Raw genomic sequence first — 22,059 nt, 5'->3', positions numbered from 1 at the left:
GCCATCCTCCCTTACTCTCTCTCTCTCGTAGTGGCAGTCAGAAATTTGAGAAGGCGGGGGCCACACATGCATGCACATACATACTCTCAATTACCCATTTACATACACACTTACACCATACATTCATAAGCGCTCACACATAGACCTACCATTCGCAAGCACATACACATTTACTCAGCCATTCACAGCTTGCAGGCACTAATACTCATTAATTCCGACACGCATGCACCAAACATTTAAAAAAAAACAAGCATTGGCATAGCCAATAGGTCTCGCCTTTGGGACAGAAGTGTTTTGCCATGCAATAGTTGATGTTGCACCAAGGATATTGTGCTGCATAATGAAATACTTATAAGGTCCCAAAGGCGAGACCTATTGGCTAAGCCAAAGCTTGTTTTCTTATCAGCCAAATCCTCTTGCTTACACTGTGTGACCTTTTCAGAATCAAAGAACCCTTTTGAACTGCACAGGAGAGCCTGGCTCTCCGTTCCTCCAGTGTGTCCTCCCCCCCCCTCCCCCACCCCAGCTCTCAGAATGCGGCAAACCATAATTTTGTGTGGCATGGCTCTTCCACATGCCTTTCCAGGGTTCTGGGATTCGAATGTGGAACCCGCAGTCCTCCAAGTACTGTATCACATGCATGCACACATAGACAACACACAAGCAGCTATACATGGGTACTGCACAGCACTACAAGTTAATGTTCATGTTAATGGGATTCAATAAAGCACACGAATACCCGGAGGCGTCCTGGCGCGGAGGACACAGTACGCCTGTGCGAACGTCTAATTCATGAACAGCCAGGTTTTTACTTTCCTGAAGGTGGAAAGGGAGTGTGCACTTCTGAGCTCACACAGAAGAGTGTTCCTTCCAGAGTTTGGAGGTGCCGAAGTGAAATCGGCAGCCGCCCCAGCGCAATGTTCGAATTCTGGGCACTGTGAAGATTCTGGCCCCTGTGGTACGGAGGTGTCTTGTTGGTTCATACCAGACAAACAGGTGCTGCAGAAAGGAAGGACCTGTGTGAGTCAGTGCTTTATACTCCAAACAAAGCCTTAAAGTTAATGCGTTGTGACACCAGAAGCCAGTGCAGGTTACGAATCTCATTAGATACAGATTCTCCCCTAGAGATGTTGACCAGCAAACGTGCCGCTGAGCTTTGAACTTAACACCATGATGGAGGCCAAGGGAGCGTTAAGCACAGGGGCTGAACTTTACATGAGTTGGCCGGAAGACCCCACTACAATGACACAGGTAAAACGGCCTACTCACTCGATTGATCATTATTACAAAAACACAGTAAGCTATCCCCACACTGCTTGTGCAAATAACTCTTGGTACGGGTAGAAGCCCTTCACCACAGCAAGGGTGGCGCTTTGCATGTCCCTCCTGGTCTAACAAGATTGCAATCTATGAGACTGTATATGATGCCTCTCTCTGGGTAGGTCACGATGCTGATGCATGATCACTGATCATCTAGGACCTAAAATCGGTATCAAGGATCCAGATATCACAGCAGCTGGGGTACTTGGGCCTGGAGTCCATGTAAGTCACCATGCAGGGGACTTTTCCATCCTAACATCGTGCCTCTCTATAGTAGAAGTAAGCGCATATATGGTGAGGAGCAATACTTGAGCCTTATGCCGTTGTATGCAGCGCCCCTCTTGGGTACAGGATTTGGAGAGGACATCTAGGGTGAAGAAGGAAGATTTTTCCTGATGCTCAATGTATGAGATGCCTCTCTTGGTTGCATGAGGGGGGACAACTATGGTAAGATGTGAAGCTTGATCTCCTGACTCACTGTATATGATGCCTGTTAGACCTGACACCCTTGGCGTGGTTTTCCCCCATCTTTTTGCCTCTGCCTCCTGTATTTTTGATGCTGTGCTGGATTTCGTTTTTGCTGGTTTAGATGCTTTGGACACTCTGCCACTGCTGATCAGTGCCAGAGTGTAAGTGCTCCCTATGTAAATTATCATATTGATTGGGTATACCGGATTGGCATATTTGTATCACCATGAAGTCCCTAGTAAAGTGCACTGTGTGTGCCAGGGCTGGTGATGACAGATGCTACTAGTGGGCCTGCAGCGCAGATTGCGCCACCCACATAAGTAGCCCTAAAATGGTGTCTCAGGCCTGCCAGCGCAGGGCCTGTGTGCAGTCAGTGGACTGCCATGTCCGCCTGGCCAGTGTCCCCACTGGCTGGGCCTAACCCTTCCCTGTCTGTGCACATCAGTCACCCCTATGGAAGGCTCAAAGTACCCCCCTGGGCAGGGTGCAGTGCATGGGTAAGGTAGAGCATGTACTAGTGCAGGTAACATGCTCTGGTAGTGAGCAGCAGCCATTTGGTGTGCTCACTGCTGCAAGGTTATCTTGCTCCATAGAGTAACATGGGGGAGGCTGGACCCACTGGCTACCAGCCTATCTTCCCATAGGAACAAGATGGGACATAAGTAATTGATATCCCTGAACTCAGAATTTAATAACATCTTTTAGGAAAGGTTGTTTTTAAATTCTGTGTTTGAGAATACTACTTTTAGAAAGTGGCTGTTCTCTTGTCTAACCTTTCTGTGTGCCTGGGACTGTTTGTGGATTGACTGTCTGGTTTGAGGGTGACAGGGGCTGCAGGGCCCCCAGGAGGTTGTCGGAGTCAGCCCGTGGATGAAAGGCAGCATCTGCTGCCAAGGAAGTGGGAGGAGATAGCACCTGGGAGTGACTATGGATGTGCCTGCCTCACCACAATGCTGGCTCCACCTCCCGCTGGGCGACTGTCACCTCTGTCCCTGATACTGAAAGAAAGAAGAAAGCCAGGAAACCCCCAGTGCCCCAGCAACATCCAGAACTGGTTTGGACCGGGCTCAGGGCCCACTTGCACAAAGACTTCAAAGACTTTTTGGGGTATAAGAGAAGGACCCCTGACAACAGAAAATCAGATTCTACAATCAAGAGGAACCTCTGCTGAAAGAAGGACTACTGAAGAAGTGAAGGAAGATTGCCTTGCTGTGTGCTCTAAGGGCTGACCTGTTCTGCTGACCAACTGAAGCTGAGGAGAAGAGGGACTTTGCTGTGTGCTGTGCCCCTGCTTACTTGAACTTAAAAGACTTTGCTGTGTGCTGTGACTTCACTGAATCTCCAAGGGCCTGAGAAGAGCTGGCCTCCTGTTCCTGGAACCCAGGGCTAAAAGGTTCCTAAAAGAAGCCCCTAGACGCTGTGCAGATCGTACTGTTTTGACCTGGAGCGTGCTTGGTGATCAACTGATGAACGTGAGTAGGGATCGGTGTGCTCATCGGCACATTCCCAGCGAGGGTCAGAGGTCTGTGGTGCCTCCCCTCGTGAATTCTGCTCTAGAGCGGTTGTGAGGCCGAGAGGGCGGTCTTTCCGTGACCTGCGCCCTCAAAAATCATCTGCCGCCTGTTCAACGCCGCAGCCCGGGACCAGAAAACCTCTATCAAGTTTGCCGTCCTAATCGGAGCTGCGGGCCGAAGATCGAAGCCGCCACGCTCCCATTGGTGGGAGGAGCCGAGCCTCCTCACCAACGCCGCGACGGGACGGGATCGGCCCTGAAGTGTCCCTGGACCACGCGGTGAGGCGCGCTTGCAGCGCTTGGGCCCATAGAGTGAAGGGCTGATTTTTAAACATAAATCACACACTGGCATTGCTGAACTTACTTCGTTTAAAGAGCGGATGACACAAAGAGTCAGTATTACTAATTTTAGATACGGAGTTAAGAGACTATACGTTTTTAATAAGATCTTCCTGAACACAAGAGTAACCAATTAAGATTAAGTGCAACATATTCCTGAAGAAGTGATTATCGCGTAATGCTGATTTTTACTACTGCAACTAGATAAAGTTATATTTTTTATATATACTTACCTGTGTGGTCTCAGTTTGTGGTGGATTGGGGACTACTGTTGTGTTAAGTGCATTTATTATACACATTGACTTGGGGATAAGCCTGCCTGCTCGCGCCAAGCTACTTAGAGGGAGAGCAGGGGTTATCTACTGGGTGTATTCCTTCACCCTAACTAGAAGCAAGGGTCCCTACTTGGTCTAAGGTACTTACCTCTGCCAATTGGAGACCCCCAGATCTAACAATGCCTCTCTCTGGGAAGGGAAGCAGGAGCACAACTAGTGTATGAAGAGGAGCTTGAACCCTAGATCACTCAACTCACTGTATGCAGCACCTCTTTCTAAGATGGAGGGAACAGAGCATATGTAGGCTGAGAAGCAAAGCTTTGTTTTCCTGCTCACTAAGGTATGAATCGTCCTGGGAGGTGAACACATCTGGGGCGAGAAGAGAAGCTTTATCCTCACTCCCACTGTATGCAGCACCTCCCCTGGGTGAGAGGGGAGGGGGGAAGAGCACAAAACCTAGTGTGAGAAGTGAAGCTTTATACTAGAAGCCGCTGTATAGAGTGCCTCTCTCTGGGGGAGCACACCAGTGTGAGAAGTGAAGCTTTATGCTAGTGGCTACTATATGGAGTGTCTCTCTCTGGGGGAGCACACTAGTGCGGGAAGTGAAGCTTTACACTAGCAGCCACTGCATGGAGTGCCTCTCTGGGAAGGGAGCACACCTAGAGTGAGCGGTGAAGGTTTATCCTAGTTGCCACTGCATGGAGTGCCTCTCTCTGGGAGGGGAGCACAGTAGTGTGAGCGGTGAAAGTTTATCTTAGTTGGCACTGCATGGAGGGCCACTCTCTTGGAGGGGGAGCACATCTAGTGTGGGCGGTGAAGGTTTATCCTAGTTGCCACTGCATGGAGTGGCTCTCTCTGGGAGGGGAGCACACTAGTGTGAGCGGTGAAAGTTCATCCTAGTTACCACTGCATGGAGTGCCTCTCTCTGGGAGGGGAGCACACTAGTGTGAGCGGTGAAAGTGTATCCTAGTTGCCACTGCACGGAGTGCCTCTCTCTGGGAGGGGAGCACACTACTGTGGGTGGTAAAGTTTTATCCTAGTTGCCATTGCATGGAGTGCCTCTCTCTTGGGGGTTAGGGGGTGGAGGGGGAAGCACACTAGTGTGAGAGGTGAAAGTTTATCCCAGTTGCCACTGCATGGAGTGCCTCTCTTGGGGGGCACATCTATTGTGAGAAGTAAAGCTCGGCAGTTGGAAGTTCCCATGATTGCGAACTGTTATCCATTAAGATTACACTGACTAAGAATTACACGTTAAAATGTGTCTTGTTCTATAGACCACCTAGGGTACGGACCCTTTGCTACAGATATTTAGCCCTATTTTAGAATCCATTTTGGAGGGATCAGACTTCACAATACTAGCAGATTTTAATTATCATCTAGAAAAAATAGCAAACAATAACATTGCTTCAATGGTCGAGGCAATGGCTGGTCTTTCTTTTTTTATCTTATCATCTTATCAAAGTTTTATAAAGCGCTCGCACACCCGGGGGTTTCATGGCGCTAACCAACAGGACGCTAACTCAGCTGTGGGGACCATCTTTCATTAGGCCATCGCCTGGGTAAACAGCCATGTCTTTAAAAGCTTCCTGAATGGAAGAAGAGCAGTGCAAGAGCGAATTTCCAAGGGGAGAGAATTCCACAACTTGGGAGCAAGGGTGGCGAACCTGCGGCCTCCCTTGCGTGAAAGCTTATAGCGAGGAACAGTCAGGACGGTTTGGGAAGCAGGCTGCGGGAGGGGGTATATCTGGGTAGAAGTTTCTGAATGAACTTGGGGCTGCGAGTATGAAGAGTTTTGAAAACAATACGGGCCAGTTTGAAGGTGACACGGTGTTGAATCGGGAGCCAGTGGAGTTGCCTCAAAAGAGGTCTGGCTGACTGCCATCGCGGGAGGTGGTGTATCAGTCTGGCCGCTTGATTTTGTGCCATCTGCAGAAGTCTACCGAGTGTGACGGGAAGGCCAATATAGATGGCATTGGCGTAGTCTAACTGAGACAGCACCAGTGCTCTAACTACCTGGGTCAGAGCTGATTGAGTGAGCATCTGACTGATCTTTTTTATTTTCCGCAGTTGAAAAAAGCAGGTGGACACAACAGAGTTGACCTGAGGTTTTAAAGAGAGCTCACTATCAATGAGTACCCCTAAGCTTTTAGCTGATTTAGATGGAACAGGTGGAGGGCCTAATTTAGAAGGCCAGTATTGAGGGCCCCAGAATGACTGTTGCCAAACAAGACCAGTTCCGTCTTACCCGGATTTAGCTTGAGTTGGTTCTCATCCATGCACTGGGAGATGTGGAGCATGGTGTTCTGAAATTGATGGATCGAGTCAGGGGAATTGTAAATTGTAAATGTGAGTTGCAGATCATCTGCATAATTGAAAGTGGTGACCTTAAAGGATTGAAGAGACTGAAGCAACGGAAGCATGTAAATGTTACCGCTTGAGTGCGGTCGCACAGAAAGGATCTAATCCAGTCATGGGCCAGGCCGCAGATGCCCACGGATCTGACACGGTCGAGCAGAATGTTGTGGTCGACCGTGTCAAACGCGGCCGACAAATCAAGCAAAACCAGCACCTGAGGGATTCCCAAGTCTGCATGAAGACGCAGAGTCAAAGACCGCTACAATGACTGACTCGGTCAAATTGGCTGGACGGAAGCCGGCCTGGGAAGGGTGTAAAACGTCAGACTGTTCAATAAAATTTGAGAGATGGGAAGTGACGTGCGCTTCCAATATCTTGGCCAGGTACGGGAGCAAGGATATAGGCCTGTAATTCGAGAGAGTAGTGGGATCCGCTCCCGGCTTTTTTAAGAGGGGCAGCAGGACTGCATCCTTAAAGGATTTAGGTACTGTCCCTTGGAGCAAGGAGGTGTTGAGAAGTCTTAACGCCGGAGTTGGAAGAGCGGCAAATACTGTCTTTAATATGCAAGGGGGACAGCAGTCGCGAGGAGAGCCTGACTTTACCCTATTCAATAAGGATGTTAAGGCTGGGACGTCGAGGGGGGGGGGGGGGGGGTAATGGTCCAAGGATAGGGGATTGGAGATGGGAGCAGGGACAGACAGAGCATGGTTAGTGACAGGAATGCTGGATTTGATTGTGGCAATTTTATCCAGAAAGTATTGATTCAAGGTATTACAGAAGTCTTGATTGGCAACAGGCTTAGACTCAGTTCTACTGGGATTCGAGAGTTTTTTGACAATGGAGAAGATCTCCTTAGGATTGTTGTTGGACTGTTCAATTAGGTTGCAGAAGAACTTGGATTTGGCTAGCAAGATAGTTTTCATATAGTCAGCACGTGCAGCCAGATAGCTGGTCCTGTCGAGTGAGTTATAGGTTCTCCTCCATGCTCGCTCCTTTTGCCGGACGAGAAGCTTTTTTCTCTCAGATCAGGTGAAAAGCATTTATGGGCATTAGAATGACGAATAGTTTTACATTTTTTCAAAGGGGCGTGAGTGTCGAGTCTGATGTTTCCGACTGGCTCAAAGCTGCCAGTGACAGAGTTGTGGTCAATGTTTGGGGCCGGTTGAGAGATATTTAAGCTTTCCAAAAAGGCTGAGGTGTCCAGAGTACCCCATTTCCTAATGAGTCCCTGTTCAGTGACCGCATTCGTTTTGGGCTCAGAGATGAGAATGTTAAACTGGATCAAGAAGTGATCTGACCAGATACACGGTGAAACAGTAGGAGGGGATATGTCAATATTAGTGCTCCAGATCTGGCCCAAAATGTGACCTTTGACATGAGTAGCGGTGTTAATATGAGGCCGACGGTTAAGCCCAGCGAGGAGCTCCATGCTCTCCATGCTGAGGCCGCCGCCCTCACTGTTGAGCCAGTAATTAAAATCTCCAATAAGCAAAATATTGGTGTAATCTGTGACCAAAGAAGAAAGTTGATCGCACAGGGAGAAAGGGAAGGATGGCATGTTTTGAGGGGGTCTATATAATAATCTGCATAAGAGTGGTCCAGAACTGGAGTCAAGCTTGATGACCAAGTTGTCAACTGCAGTGAGGTCGAGAGATATCATTTTTGAGAAGACAAAGTCTTTATTAATAATGGCAGCGACTCCGCCCCCTACTTTCCCTGTTACTCGATCTACCTGGAGAATGTAGTAATTGTCCGGAAGGGCAGCCAAGATGTCAGGGGAAGAATTGATGTTGAGCCAAGTTTCTGTAAGAAAGAGAATATCCGGTTTATGGCAAGTGAGAAGGAGAAAAATGTCCATTTGGTGTTTGACTAGTGATCTAGTATTGAGATAAAAGATGTTTAAGTACTGAGTATCAGTGAGAGTAGGCTTTGGTTGACGAGATTGCTGACATTGCAGGGGTAAAGGTGGCAGAGTGCTAGCAGAGGAGGATAAGATGTCTAAATGGTTGAAATGCCCTATTTTAACAGGGGACAGACAACTTGCTGGACTACGAAGGTTCAACAGACTGTCGGCGGCATAAGTTGTAGGAAGGACAGAGGGTCTGGCCCCTGGGCCCGACCCGGCACGGACGCGCGCAGACTGGCTTACCTTTGGCGCGCCCGCTGCGCGGGTCCTCTGCGCGGCCGGGGTGGGGGACACATTATATGCAGTCAGGCGAAATAGTTTCAGAACATCTACAGCGGCAACCCTGGGCTACTCCCAAGATGGCGCCTGCCCTCCCAGTCCCCTTAGCAGCGTCAAATCGGCTGCACGAGGAAGTGATGGCAGATAAGGAGGAGAAGGCGGGTAAGTCCGGGAAGATGCGAGAGCAGTTTTAAAATACACAGCGAATTATTAAAAACACAATGCAATGGTGCGATAGTGCTCCCGGCTTCCGCCTCAGGAGTGAGAAGCAACCTGTAAGTCTTTGGAACAGATCGTTAAACAGGACACACACGCGGTCGGGCACATGTTAGATGGGAGTTTTTCTTCCAACCCAAACCTCGAAATTGTCGAAATAATGCCAGTGCCTTGGTCAGACCACAAAGCTATCTGGTTTACTGTAAAGGTGGATCAGGTATAGCCAGTTTACACAAATGAACACAGGCTAGTCACCTATCAGGATTGGGCTAAGATCAATGCTCCTATGTTACAGGAATTACTACTCAGGACTAAACCTGAACTAGGGCCAGATAGCAATTTAGCCGTTAATAGGGTATCCTCCTGGATCAAATCAGCAGTCAATATTGCAGCCCCTACAAAACGTTTTATCCCCAGGAGGAAAAATCCATCAGAACCATAGTTCACAGAAAAACTTAGGCCTCAAAAGCAAGTATGCAGAAGGGCATAAAGAAAATGGTGAGCTAATTATGACCAAAGTATGAAAAGCAAATATGCAAGAACGTTGGCAGATTACAAAAAACTGGTTATAGGGGAAAAAAATAATTATTTTAAAAGAAAAATAAGGGAGGTCACAAATTCCTGCTACAGTTAAAAAAATTAGCAAATCTCCCAGCTGTAACCCAGATAGAAAGTAGTACAGAACTCTGTAAAACACTTGGAAAGTTCTTTGTAGATAAGGTCACCTCAGTTCATGATTCTTTTAAGTTTAATAACAACATTGAAGCCTTAGCTAAGCATCCGACAAAAGGCAAGGATATCTCAAACCCCAAAACTGGCTTTTTTTTTGCTCCCTCTTCAGTAGAACAGATCAGCCAGGTAGTGAAGACTATTAAGTCTGGGGACCCAACGGACCCATGCCCACCTACAGTAATGCACATATTTCCAGAAATGCTAAGTGAACAACTAAATCTTGTGTTCACAGGGATAATCCAGTCAGGCCACTTTCCAGACACTTGGAAAACCGCTTCAGTCCTCCCACTTTTAAAAAACCCAACTTGGATACATCCCATCAGTTACCGTCAAATTTCAAGAATTCCATTCTCAGCCAAAGTGTTTGAAAACTGCTGAATAAACAACTGACAGATTTCTTAGCTTCTAGAAACTTTTTGGACCATTCACAGTATGGGTTCAGGGAGGAGCATGGAACTGAGACAGCCTTGGACATGGCAGCACAGGGACTCAGGAGTATACTAGACGCAGGACGGAAGGCCGCCCTGATTGTATTGGATTTATCGGCGGCCTTCGACACTGTGAATCATGAGGTACTTCCCGCCCGTCTAGCATAATTGGGGGTCCAAGCCCTGCACTTACGTTCATGTCATCATTTTTAATGGACAGAACATTTTCAGTTAAATTGAGAGACTTTGCATCCAAATCCTTTAGGTCGCCTTGAGGAGTGCCTCAGGGGTCCTCCTTGAGCCCCACTCTTTAATATTTATGTCACTCCCCTGGCATCGATCATCAGGCAGTGTGAGTTTTTGGCAGTTTCGTATGCAGATGACACCCAAATAGCGGTGTCTGTCTCAAACAATGTGGAGGAAACAGCCACCGCTTTAATGACTGCATGAGGCAGGTTAATAACTGGATGCAGCTTAACTGCCTGAAACTGAACGGTGATAAAACCGAAGTTATGCTACTAGGATCAGATGCCGACTTTTGGTCTCCTAAATGGTGACCAGCAAGTCTGGGCGAGTGCCCAATCCCAGTGGGCCAAGTTAGAAATCTGGGAGTCATATTTGATGATAAATTGACTTTTAATGCCCAGATAAAAAAACTGTCCTACACTGTCTAGTACATTTTAAAAATGATCAGAAGAATACACCCATTTATCCCCCATGATTCATGTAAAACATTAGTTACAGCATTGGCCCTGTCCAGACTGGATTATGACAATGCTTTGTATGCGGGGATTCAGCCCAACATCTAACAAAACTCCAGGTCTGCAGAATGCAGCAGCAAGGTTAGTGTTGGGCATTCACAGGTCTGAGCCAGTTGCTCACAGGCTGAGGGCCCTCCACTGGTTACCGGTGGAAAAAGGGATTATGTTTAAATCATTATGCTTGGCCTATAAGGCTCTTCATGGTTCAGGACCGCAGTTCTTGAGAACACACGTGAAATGGTACGAGCAAACAAGAAGCTTGAAATCTGCTCACACAAAATTTTTACAAGTACCCAAGTTCAAGCAGGTTAGGTGGGGGAGGTTGGGGGGCTTTCTGTTGTGGACAGCCAAAACCTGGAACCTTCTCCCAATCACGATAAAAAGCAGCCCTTCGCTTCCATCTTAAAAAAGCCGTAAAAACTTGGCTCTTTACCAGTTAAGTCCACACACCACCCTATCGGTAATCCGCTGTTCATCGAACCCTAGCGCCAAGACGCTTCCGGCCACTCGTGCGCTTTATAAATATATAAATCAAATCAAATCAAATTTAGTTTGAGCTGTGAAAGTTTATCCTAGTTGCCACTGCATGGAGGGCCTCTCTCGGGTCAGTGGGGGGCGACATCTACTGTGAGAAGTGAAGCTTGAGCCATGTGTCCACTGTATGATGTGCTTCTCTTTGGGAAAGGGGGCATACTAGTGTGGGAAGTGAAGCTTTATTCTAGTGACCACTGCATGGAGTGCCTCACTCTGGGAGGGGCGCACACAAGTGTGAGCGGTGAAGGTTTATCCTAGTTGCCACTGCATGGAGTGCCTCTCTCTGGGAAGGGGGGGGGGGGAGCACACTAGTTTGAGCGGCGAAAGTTTATCCTAGTTGCCACTGCATGGAGGGCCTCTCTCTGGGAGGGGAGCACACTAGTGTGAGCGATGAAAGTTTATCCTAGTTGCCACTGCATGGTGTGCCTCTCTGGGGGCAATAGGATGGGGGGGGGGGTGACATCTACTATGAGAGTGAAGCTTGAGCCATGTGTCCACTGTCTGATGTGCTTCTCTTTGGGAAGGGGGAGCACGCTAGTGTGGGAAGTGAAGCTGTATTGTAGTGACCGCTGTATGAGGTGCTTCTCTTTGGGAAGGGGGAGCACGCTAGTGTGGGAAGTGAAGCTGTATTCTAGTGACCACTGTATGATGTGCTTCTCTTTGGGAATAAGGGCAGATTAGCAGTGAAGGTTGATGCCCATACTTACTGTCTGCAGTGCCGCTCTCTGTGGGGGAATGCTTCTAGTGGTAAGAGATTGTGCCCTCCAGGCTGACGAGGAAGAGAGATTACTGGGAGAGATAGATGCTTGGCCAGACGTGTTTCATGGGAATACATGCGGGACAGGTTACCGAATGCATCTGCGTGAAGCGAGATTTAGATCACTCTTGTATGATGTACACTTTCCTTTCAGTCAATCTGGTGGCATCAACTTGGCCTTTTGTGATGCGTCTGCCGTGTCAACACCACTTATGTTTTTTGTCGCATTCATGCTTTATCATTGTGAGAGGCAATTGGGAGATGCAGGTGAAACGGGTAGATTTTCAGCTTTGCAGGAACTTGAATGAGACTCTGGTGCAGCTGCATGAATTGAATGCACTACTCCCTGCACAGATGCCCGGTAAACTAAAGTAATGTACTGGTTAAGGAACAAATGAAAAAGAGTGTAGAGACAACATCCAAGAGGAGGCAGAAATGCTTATTGGAAGGTCACAGGCGTTCTTCTGTTCGCGGCATGAGGCTAAGAGGCGGCCCGCATACCCACTGCGGCATCAGCACACGGCGGCAAGGTGCCAGCAAGTGTACATCACATAAAACACAGAGCTGTGCGGTGGACAGTCCCGCGGACAGCACTAGCACCGTCCTTGTCAGCATTTATCATCGTAGTGTGTTCTTTCAGAACACGTGGGCAGGCGTCGGGACACCCCCCAGGCTTGCCTGACCTGGTTACACGTTGAGTGTCGGGATGATGATGATGATGATGAAGGCTGACAGCGCAGAGTGCAACATGCTGAACACCGAGAGCACGTCCTGGTATCCGAGATGCTGGAGAAGAAAGAAAAGTGTCCGGAAGTGCAACATAAAATGGAATATAGAATCAGGGAATTTTAGGTTGGTGTATCGAAAACAACTAATGGCCCAAACTAGGACAGAATGCCAGGCATTTGGGGAGCACACAGATCGTTTCAAGTTTTTAATTCTTTTTAATTTATTGCACGTTTTTTTAGAGACTATTACGCATGTTGTAAAAATTAATTGATTTACTCAGCTTAAACAAAATGCATCCAATCAGCATTATGAATCATTTACCCATTAGCTTCAGGGCTGTATTTTCAGAATAACCAATAAATAAATAAAAAACGAGGTCTGTTATCAAGTCAAGTCAAAAAGTATTTTTTTGGGCTGTCAAAAGCCATCAAAGCAAAAATTTTATAAGAAGCACATTTCAACGGGGTACATTCTATTCATAGAGCTTAGGTCACATACATGTATTAAAAATAACTTTACAGGACGATAAAAACCGACCAGGGTTGCCGTTTCAAAGATCATATATTAAACTATAGAAAATACGTAAAGTGCAACCGTGCTAGGCATGAGGCCAAGTGCTATAGGTGTTATCTCAAAGTGCACATAGTGTTGTATAATAAGAAAGTGCATTGGCACCGCCTGGGAAAAACAAGTTAGATACTGAAACAGCAACTTTTTTATATGTCTAATGCCCCTATTAAGAAACTTGCCACCCCAAAGCAGACCATAGGAGAAATATGGTTGCATCTGTTGACTCAAGATTAGTGGGGGCAAACCTTCTCACGGAGGGCTTGGCTAGCTCCGTCTCTTCCCTGAGCCCCTGCCACTTGTTAGAGGTCTCCGATTGCCATTTTACCCAGATGCCTAGGACCCAGGAGCAGGTCAGGACAGCCAAGCCATCTTGTCTGTTCCATTATATATTTCTGCCAGGGAATGTGCAAAGCCCCCTCCAGTGCGTTGCAATTGGAGATTATAAATCGATTTAAATTTGGGGTCGGGCATGCCCAGATTCTGAGCCAGCGCAACAACGGAGGTACCTCAATCTGATCCGAGATGCATCCCACCCCCAATTCCTTGCATAGATTAAATGCTGGGGTTGCAGAGGGGACTGCAAGGAGTTTACTCATAAAATAGTTCTCAGCCCCCTAAATTCCCTTCACATCCTTGGAGCCCCTGACGTCACAACAATACGTCGCCATGGGAATACATTTTGCATTATAGATCTTCAGCAGTGTGGGGAGGGGTTATGACCTCAATCTTATTGGGTGGTTCTCTCCAATTAGTGGTTCCTCATTTTGTGTGAAATTTTATGAGTTCTAATAATCTCAAAATAGGGCTAATTACTTATTGGAACACAAAAGATTTCGCACAAAACGAGGCATATACAGGACACTGCCGAGACAGAAGTATAAACGGAGATAAGGTAGGACTGCCTGATAGAGAGATACATATGTACAGTCTATAGGTCTGATGCTAGTGTTACTGACCCCTTTGAATTATCAATTACCATTTAGGTGTCTTATGCACAAGACAAGAGGAAGACAGGTATGCGCCATACCATTTTATGGGATACAACAGGGCAAATATTTTGTGACCACAGACCTATTTTGGGATTATTATATCTAGTATCACAAATAGGTGTATTGTCCTTACAATTTCTATCATTTAATGTGGGTTATGAATTGCACCACGTCACACATAATTATATGCATGTACTCTGAATATTAAGAGTTAATCTATGTAGACATATATTCACTTTATATTTAGGGTGAGGTTATACACCCAAAAGCAATTGGTACAAAGTGAAAGTATAAACTATGACACCACTCTGGTTTCCACTACCGGCATGAATATTGGTAAGTGGTATGTATGCTCACACACTACAACCCACATTTTTTTAAAAAGTTGTGGGAAATAACAGATACGACGAAGCACGTGTTGGCTGGGCACTAAAGAAAATAAAGAACAAAAAACTGAGAAGTCTAAAGACATTGTGTATTTTGTATATAATTTAATTTGAAGTGTGTCCTGAGGACTTGATTTATACTATTTAGAAGGATCAAATTGGTCTTAACTTTGGATGGCTGGGTGATCCCTCCATCCTTTGGAGCACTACTGATAGAGATAAACAAGAAATAGTGACATACTGTTCAAAAGAGAGCGCCAATTCAGAAACTCGGAAAGTCATCACCCATATGTCTGTACATCATTAGCTACCAATCAGCACAGGCACAAATAAAGGACTCGGTGTAACCAGGTGGAAATCCTCCATCAGGTGAAATTGCAATATTAGCCCACTACACACTCCTTTGTGCACAGTTAAGTACCTGGAGTTGTTTAATACATTTCATTAAGGAGTTCTGGAAAGGACTACGGCTATTGTGGACGACGTTAAGGAGGGACTGAAAAGTTTACGAAGTACCTTAACTTGTCAACATGGAGTAGCGGTTGGTACAGAGTGATAAGTGTCTAATGATTGTAAAAAAGACGATAATCCTTTTATGGATGCTTGCTTCAAGGTATTTATGAAGCAAGTCAGATGTGTGACAGAAAGGAAAGCAGTTTGCACAGATTTAGACCAAATTTAACATTTAAATTTAAAGGCTTGAAAAGCTTGCCTGTGAGATTCCAAAGGCATAGTGTTCACCACACCCGCTTTAGAACTGTGTGCTGCCACTGAAAACCATGGCTTGATTCAAACAGCAAGTCAGTTTATCTTGAAAGTCTAAGTTTAGAAAAGATGTGAAAACTCAGGCAGGTCTGAGAACAGAGAGAGTGCTATTAACAGCTCTTGCCATTGTGACCACCACATCCTTCCGCATTTGTAGATGTTTTAAAGAAGGACTCCGTACCTTCAGAAGTGTCTAAAGAGTGATTACATATGAACCGCTTTCATACAATATCCTAAAGAAATTAGTAGAAAGCAGCTGGCCCAAGAGACAAAAACACACTCACTTGCAGCAGGACAGAGGGCATTCAGGCCAGCCCAAACTAGATAGAAGCTTCTCATCCAGCCGGCACAAGACCCTGGACGATGTCTCAAGAGAACCTCTGAGTTCAAGGCTTCTGCATCTTCCAGCCTCTTCTCCATGGCCTTCATGGGGAAAATCAGACGACTGTTGCATCAAAGAAGGAGAAATATTGGTATTTAGAAATCAGAAGCCACCAAAAATACAGAGGTAACAGTGGACGACAGTGCTGCCATAGCAAATATTTCAAAGCATAGTAATACGTTTTGCTAACACATTTGACATTACTTACTACAGTAAACCACAAATAAAATGACCCCATGAACATATGCTAATATGAGAACTTGAATAACATGCATTTTCCAAAGTCCATCCATGTACACTTTTTAAACACAGGTTTAAACACCTTCATGGATTCATTTTGCTAAATTGTCTGCATTTAGTTTCACCACATTTGTCATCACATAGAACTTATTTTGCCATGCGGCACAATTAAAAATAGTGAAACATGGTGCACTGTTTTTTAGAGTACAAACGCTATAATGTGAGTGAGAGCATAGCCTTTTTTATTGAAAACCTTGACAAATACAAGATACACAATATTTCAGAGCGATAACAAACTGATGTTCAAGTAGCGCCTGGCCATAACGACAATGGCATAAAATAAACATTCTTTACGAGACAGAACATATAGAATCGATACCAAGCTAATGTACATTCACAGAAAGTAGTTACATATTTACACTATAAAAAGGTGCAACACACTCAGAAGTGCCATTAAAACAATATGAAATAGAGACAAAAAAGTAATATTCAGGATGCATACATGCAATAATGGGGACTATATATATATATATATATATATATATATATTGAGACTGGAGCACTTTATGCTGTGTGCTAGACACTCTTACTTTCTCGGTATTAACCATTCACTTAAAAATGGATGATAAAATAAACCTGTGTTTTCAAAGGGAATTAAGATTACAATCGGTGCAAAACACAATAACATAAAAGCATCCTTTAATGTGGCTAGAATAAATATACAGCGCCGTATACATATATACAAATGTGTTTACGTCATCAGTGATCTCGTGACCATGTCATGTGAGAGCCCAGAAGCAATACATTAAGACGTTTAAGAGTTGTCTAGCGAGAAATAACGACTTTACCTCGGTGCTCTTCCTGGTCTGGGGGTTTTCAGGATATGTGTTTTTTACATATACCAGGAAGAGGCATGCCGTACGAACCCTCTTCAAAGCACAAATATACAAGAGTATACATATTAGAGAAGTATCCTCTTGGGATCAGAGCTGGTGCACACCATCATCAGTAAGAGATACAGTTTGGACTTCGCCACCAAACACAAATCTGCGTCCTACAATGACACCTCTTGTGCGCACTCACACGCGCACACTTTCACCGAAGGAGATGAATGAGCTCTTTCTCTTGGGATTAACCTTCAAATTCAAGTTACTCAGAGCCATCTCTCCAGATTAATCTCAAATGTACACATTTCAGCTGTGGGTCTTAAGAAGTGCTTTTTCTTTGTGAATTGACCCCAGATGACACGTTTCACAGTCGTTGATCTCCAGATGAATCATCAATGCACAGTTGGCAAATAAGAGTCCGAAGAAAGGGCTTTCTTCTCTTGCGATTAGTTTCTTCTCTCGCGCGTTTCACGGATTAGAAAAAGATCTCACTCAAGATTAGTGTCTACACAGAAATTTCAACGCTCTTCTTAAGTGTTACATTTTACCATTAGTCTCTAAATTCACAATTAAACATGGACATCTTTGTGAGGGCTCGGTGGAGTGTGCTCCACCACACCCGCTTTATCGGTTTAATAGCTATCTCTGTCCTTATACCAATCCTGAGGCAGGAGTGACGCAGCAGAATACTGGTTTGGTTCCAGTTTAGCCTTTACCCCAGAGCGCCCTTGTGATTTCACACACATCCTGTCATTTAGATTGTATACTTTGGCTTCTCTGGTCACAACATGGACATGAGGACGAATTTGTAAAACAAGCATTTGCAATGCAATAGGTCTTGCAATTGCGAGATTTTGAGCTATTGGCATTGTAAATGTCAATGCCTTTTATTTATGTGTTTAAAAAACCTGAAAAAAGGCATTGTTATTTACAATACCAATAGGTCAAACTTTTTTAAAATGCCAGACCTATTGCATTGCAAAAGCTTGTTGTTTACAAACGCCCCATGCTGCGCTTTCACGTTAATAGAGGCCATGCCCTTTTCTTTAGAAGAGTAGTGTCTAAAGAAAGGTCTGCTGCTGCTAATAAAGTGAAACCGCAGTATGGGGTGCTTTTACCAAAAAAGTGTTCGTCAACTTGACAAACAAATGCTTTTTTTTGGTAAAAGCGCCCGTGTGAGCATGCATGACGCGCTGAATGTTGCAGGAAAGAATGTCGTGCCTGCAGTAGGAGAAACGCATTAATGAAGCACAAGTTACTACTTGTGTAACAATATATCTGTAAGAGACATTAGTTAGTGATAGATTCCTTACCTTAGAATATCCCCAGGCGTCAGACTGGATCGGGAAAGTTTTGCTTAGCAGTACCCCTGCGCGTCATTAGGTGGCATCCTTCGGCTCCGCGTCTGTTGCTGGAGTCGTATGCGCTGAGACGACGTAACGGAGGCTGCTTAGGCGCCACCCATGTGCGCTGGTGTCAGTTCTTTACACGACATTCCGCGCCAGGAACGCAGAGCCATACAAGATACTAACCACTGGTGCAATGAAAACTAGGGCCCTGAAAGGGATGAACTTAACCCTAGTAATCAGTTCACAGAACAGGGAGGATGGGAGGGCGGTAGGGAATTTATCACTAAAGCCAAGTAGGTAGCAATGTTAGAAAAGCATTTCTCATGATGTTCCACCATGGGATGGTCGCTTGTCGGGTCCCGCTTATGAATAGAAAAGGACCCTGTTACTAGAAAAATACCAGACTAAAACTTCATCTGATTTGGAACAAACGATTAAAGAGTTGCATGTCACACAGGCTACTGTGAAAGACCCCCATTTTTTGATGCAATTTCCCCCTCAACCGTAACTTTCCTCTCTTCATATTCTTCACCATAAGTGGATATTCTTTGATGTGTGGACTCTAGCATTAAATTCTGTGGGGCGCCACAATGGCTATAAGTAAAAATGGCGGAATGGAATTGTTCCGGAATCTCCAGGGGTGGGGTTGAATGGACGGCTAAAGGATTGGTGCTTTTTCTCTACACTTGTTGCAGAAAGTCTATCTGTGCAACCTCTCTGCATAAATGTGGGATTTAGCGGACCAGATTTATATTATACATTGTGAAGGAATAAGCTCTTGGATGCCAGAATCGAGTAGGGGAGACAGTGAGCAGCACACATAAGAGTGGATATTTCCCTTAACACCTGGGAAACCAACTTTTGCTGTAGCAACATTACAATAGTCTCCCGCTGAGCATAGCAGTTTAACAAAAACGTACACCAAGTGGAGTCTGCCATTTTGTACAATATCATATGATTTAATTGGCCTTTAATAGTTTAAGTCAACATTACTAAAGAGTGTGCAAAAGGAACAAGGGCACTCTAGAATGTTAATTGGTTTGTGAATAATGCTGCCCTAACCCAACAAGAGATGTGGGTTCTGGGATGAGGTTAGATGACCACAGAATTGCAATGTTGCTCCTATGGATGTAATACAGCCTGGCCTGGGAGCAGAATGAGTGACCCTCCCCTCCCATTTGTCAAAGCCACAGGGGTAGCCACTCCTCCTACATCAGTGCCACGACCAGGAACGGCTAGCCCCTCCACCTCCAAATGTCACCCTCCCAGGCGGACTTCAGAAAGAAATTCAAGACCTGACTTTTTGACAATGACATGGCACCCTCAGCACCCAGATATCCTTAGGGGTGATAGTGCTATGCTTTACGAAGGACTAATTGACTTAGTCGGGGGAGGACATGGGCCTTAGCTTTAGAGCAGCCGATCTTGGAACAAGGGAAACTGGTTCTAATTTCTGGCTCGGCTTGACATTCTTTGATTCTGAGCATATCACGTGAGCGCCCCATGCCTTAAAAACATGTGTAACATATTCTGGTGCTAATGTAAAGCACTCTCATGTCCTCATGCCAGGTTCACGCTAGATAAAACCGTAAAAACAAACACAAAAACACATAGGCGGAGGGGGCTATACCTGGGCACCAAACTGCACCCATAACGGCTCTCTGGATTGTAACTTAACTTCATCCCACTGTAGCGTTTCTGGAGACAGCGGTAGAGGAGCTTCAATCACCAGAAGGCCCAATGGCATTTTTTTGTGACTAGCTTGATTGATCCATCGTTTAATAGCATGGCGAGGTCATTCTGCCACGAGACAGAAGTGCGGAAAGGCAACACCGCACAGAGATTCAGCAATCATTCTGCTCCGTGAGAGTTCATCTGCCTTCACTAAACACGGGATATATATGGTGTAGTGTTTACAGGTTGTGCGGCTTGCTAAATTAAGCTTGATACAACCAGTGATGTATGTAGATGGATGTCTGCCTACTTGAGGTGCATAATTCGAAGAGCGCAATACTGACAATGTGAGTCTGCATTATACAATAGCAATTACGTATTTGCAGCTGTTTCTTACACATTATACACATACTAATAAAAGTAAAATGTTGACAGTCCATCTGCACACCTGCCTACATTATGCGCGCTACAGATAGCGCACTGTTTACAGACTCCGTCTGGCTGCAGGAGGCACATATTGCAAACACTGCCGAGTATCCGACACAATGGGCACACTAGTTTAATGTAACACTATAAATCCCGTGGCTGCCTACATGAAACAAACAAAAGGAGAGCCTAACCCTGGCCGCATGAAGCAGGCACAAATGTGGAGGATTTACACTGCCCCTCTGTATAGCTGCACTAAGCACAAGCTTACAATAATTCAGTGTTTACACGAAGCCAGTCTCAGTGACTACACTGAGCACACTACTTTAAGATTACAGAGCATACAATCTCCGTGTGTGCCTCCATACATGCATCACAATACAAACCCCACAATGGCTGCAGCCGGAGACAGCAGAAAGACGCTTCTGCTAGAAAGTGTGTGTGTTTGCAATGTTGTCTTGCTCCACTGAGCACCTACTAGAAACAGCAGTGTTTACAGTGTGTGTGTGCTCTGCTGAACGAAGCGCCATACAAATAACGCACCGCTTACCTGGCTGCCCTAAGCACATTTAGAGCAAGTGTTTACACTTTGTGTTGCTGCCCACACGAAGCACAACATAGTACAATGCTCACAACATGAGGCTAACGACACCACGGCACACAGAAATACAAATAGCATCGGACCTACAGAGTGTGCTTTGTCATTCAATTTGTTTTTTTTAGTTGTATATATCGCAAAGTCTTTCAGAAGGTATTGGAGCGCTTTAAATGGGGACATTCATTTTTTTGTTATTTAGGCACAGGGAGATTAGGCAATTTGCCTAGAATCACAGGATGTTGAACCAACGCTGGCACTCAACCCTGGTTTCCAAGTTCCAAAGTCAGCAGCTCAGGCTGTTACACCACATCATCTACCACCTTCCTATCTCCGTCTTGTCCACTTTTGCTTGCCTGCTTTCTCTATATCTTTAACAATTTCTGCCCTTCTCTCCACTGTCTTCCATTACTTTCTCTCCCTCACGCCCTCCGTCTGCATCTCTACCACTCATCCTCTCTTCCCCCCTACCTTTCCTACTCACTTGATTTCCTTTTCTTGTTCCCATATTTTTGTCATTCTTCTCCACTCTGCTGTCTCACCTCTCCTTTTGTCGCATACATATTGCTCTCCTTGCTCAATCCATGTTGTTACTGTCCTGCCAGGTCTATTCTCCTTTCCTTTTGTCAATTTGGCCCAGAATGAACGTTTTTTATTGTAATGGTTTTGTTTAAAAATTGTTTTGTGTTGTCAAAAACGTTTTCTTGTGCTCATTTTGGTGGGTAACTTTTTTTTTTTTATTTCGTTCCGTGGTGAACAGGAGACGAGTCCCCTCACAGTTTTTAAGATGACAAGGTGGCAGTGGGCACTCGTGGCTCGTCTGTCTGCTGCTGGAGACAAAGGTAGAGCCTCTCACGGTAGATGGCCACCACGCACAATCTGTCTCCCAGCACAGCCCCTTACACCCCAACCCCAGGTAACATTAGTGCAAGCTGTGACACTCAAAAAGAGCACAGCCACTGTCAGTGGCCTCCAAGTCACGCTGAAAGACTAGGGACGGGAGAAGACCCATGACATTCTGTGCATGCTCAGTTTGGCCCATTGCCGTACTGCACAAGACAATGAGACAGCCATTTGCTGTAATTAGTTATAACGAGCTCCAATCTTCACTCTAAGGCTAGAGAAGCCTCCAAGATCAATCACTAGCGGCCAAGTCAGCCCAGGAAAACGTGACTTTATCTACA

General features: G+C 45.5%; 1 protein-coding gene across 2 annotated transcripts in view; it reads right to left on the bottom strand.

Moving 5' to 3' along the window:
• KIAA0319L (KIAA0319 like) overlaps window positions 1–22,059 on the bottom strand; it is a 962,229-nt gene that overhangs the window by 816,092 nt on the left and 124,078 nt on the right. For both annotated transcript variants that reach the window (XM_086956507.1, XM_086956508.1), the window contains exon 2: window positions 15,607–15,767. In XM_086956507.1, coding sequence (XP_086812633.1) covers window positions 15,607–15,751 — 145 coding nt within the window. In that variant the 5' untranslated portion in view covers window positions 15,752–15,767. The remainder of the gene's footprint in view (window positions 1–15,606; window positions 15,768–22,059) is intronic.

Source organism: Lissotriton vulgaris, chromosome 2_1 (assembly GCF_964263255.1).
Source record: "Lissotriton vulgaris chromosome 2_1, aLisVul1.2, whole genome shotgun sequence".
NCBI classification, from domain to species: Eukaryota; Metazoa; Chordata; class Amphibia; order Caudata; family Salamandridae; genus Lissotriton; species Lissotriton vulgaris.
Note: the sequence above shows the minus strand (reverse complement) of the source record. Positions and strands in the feature narration are given on the sequence as shown.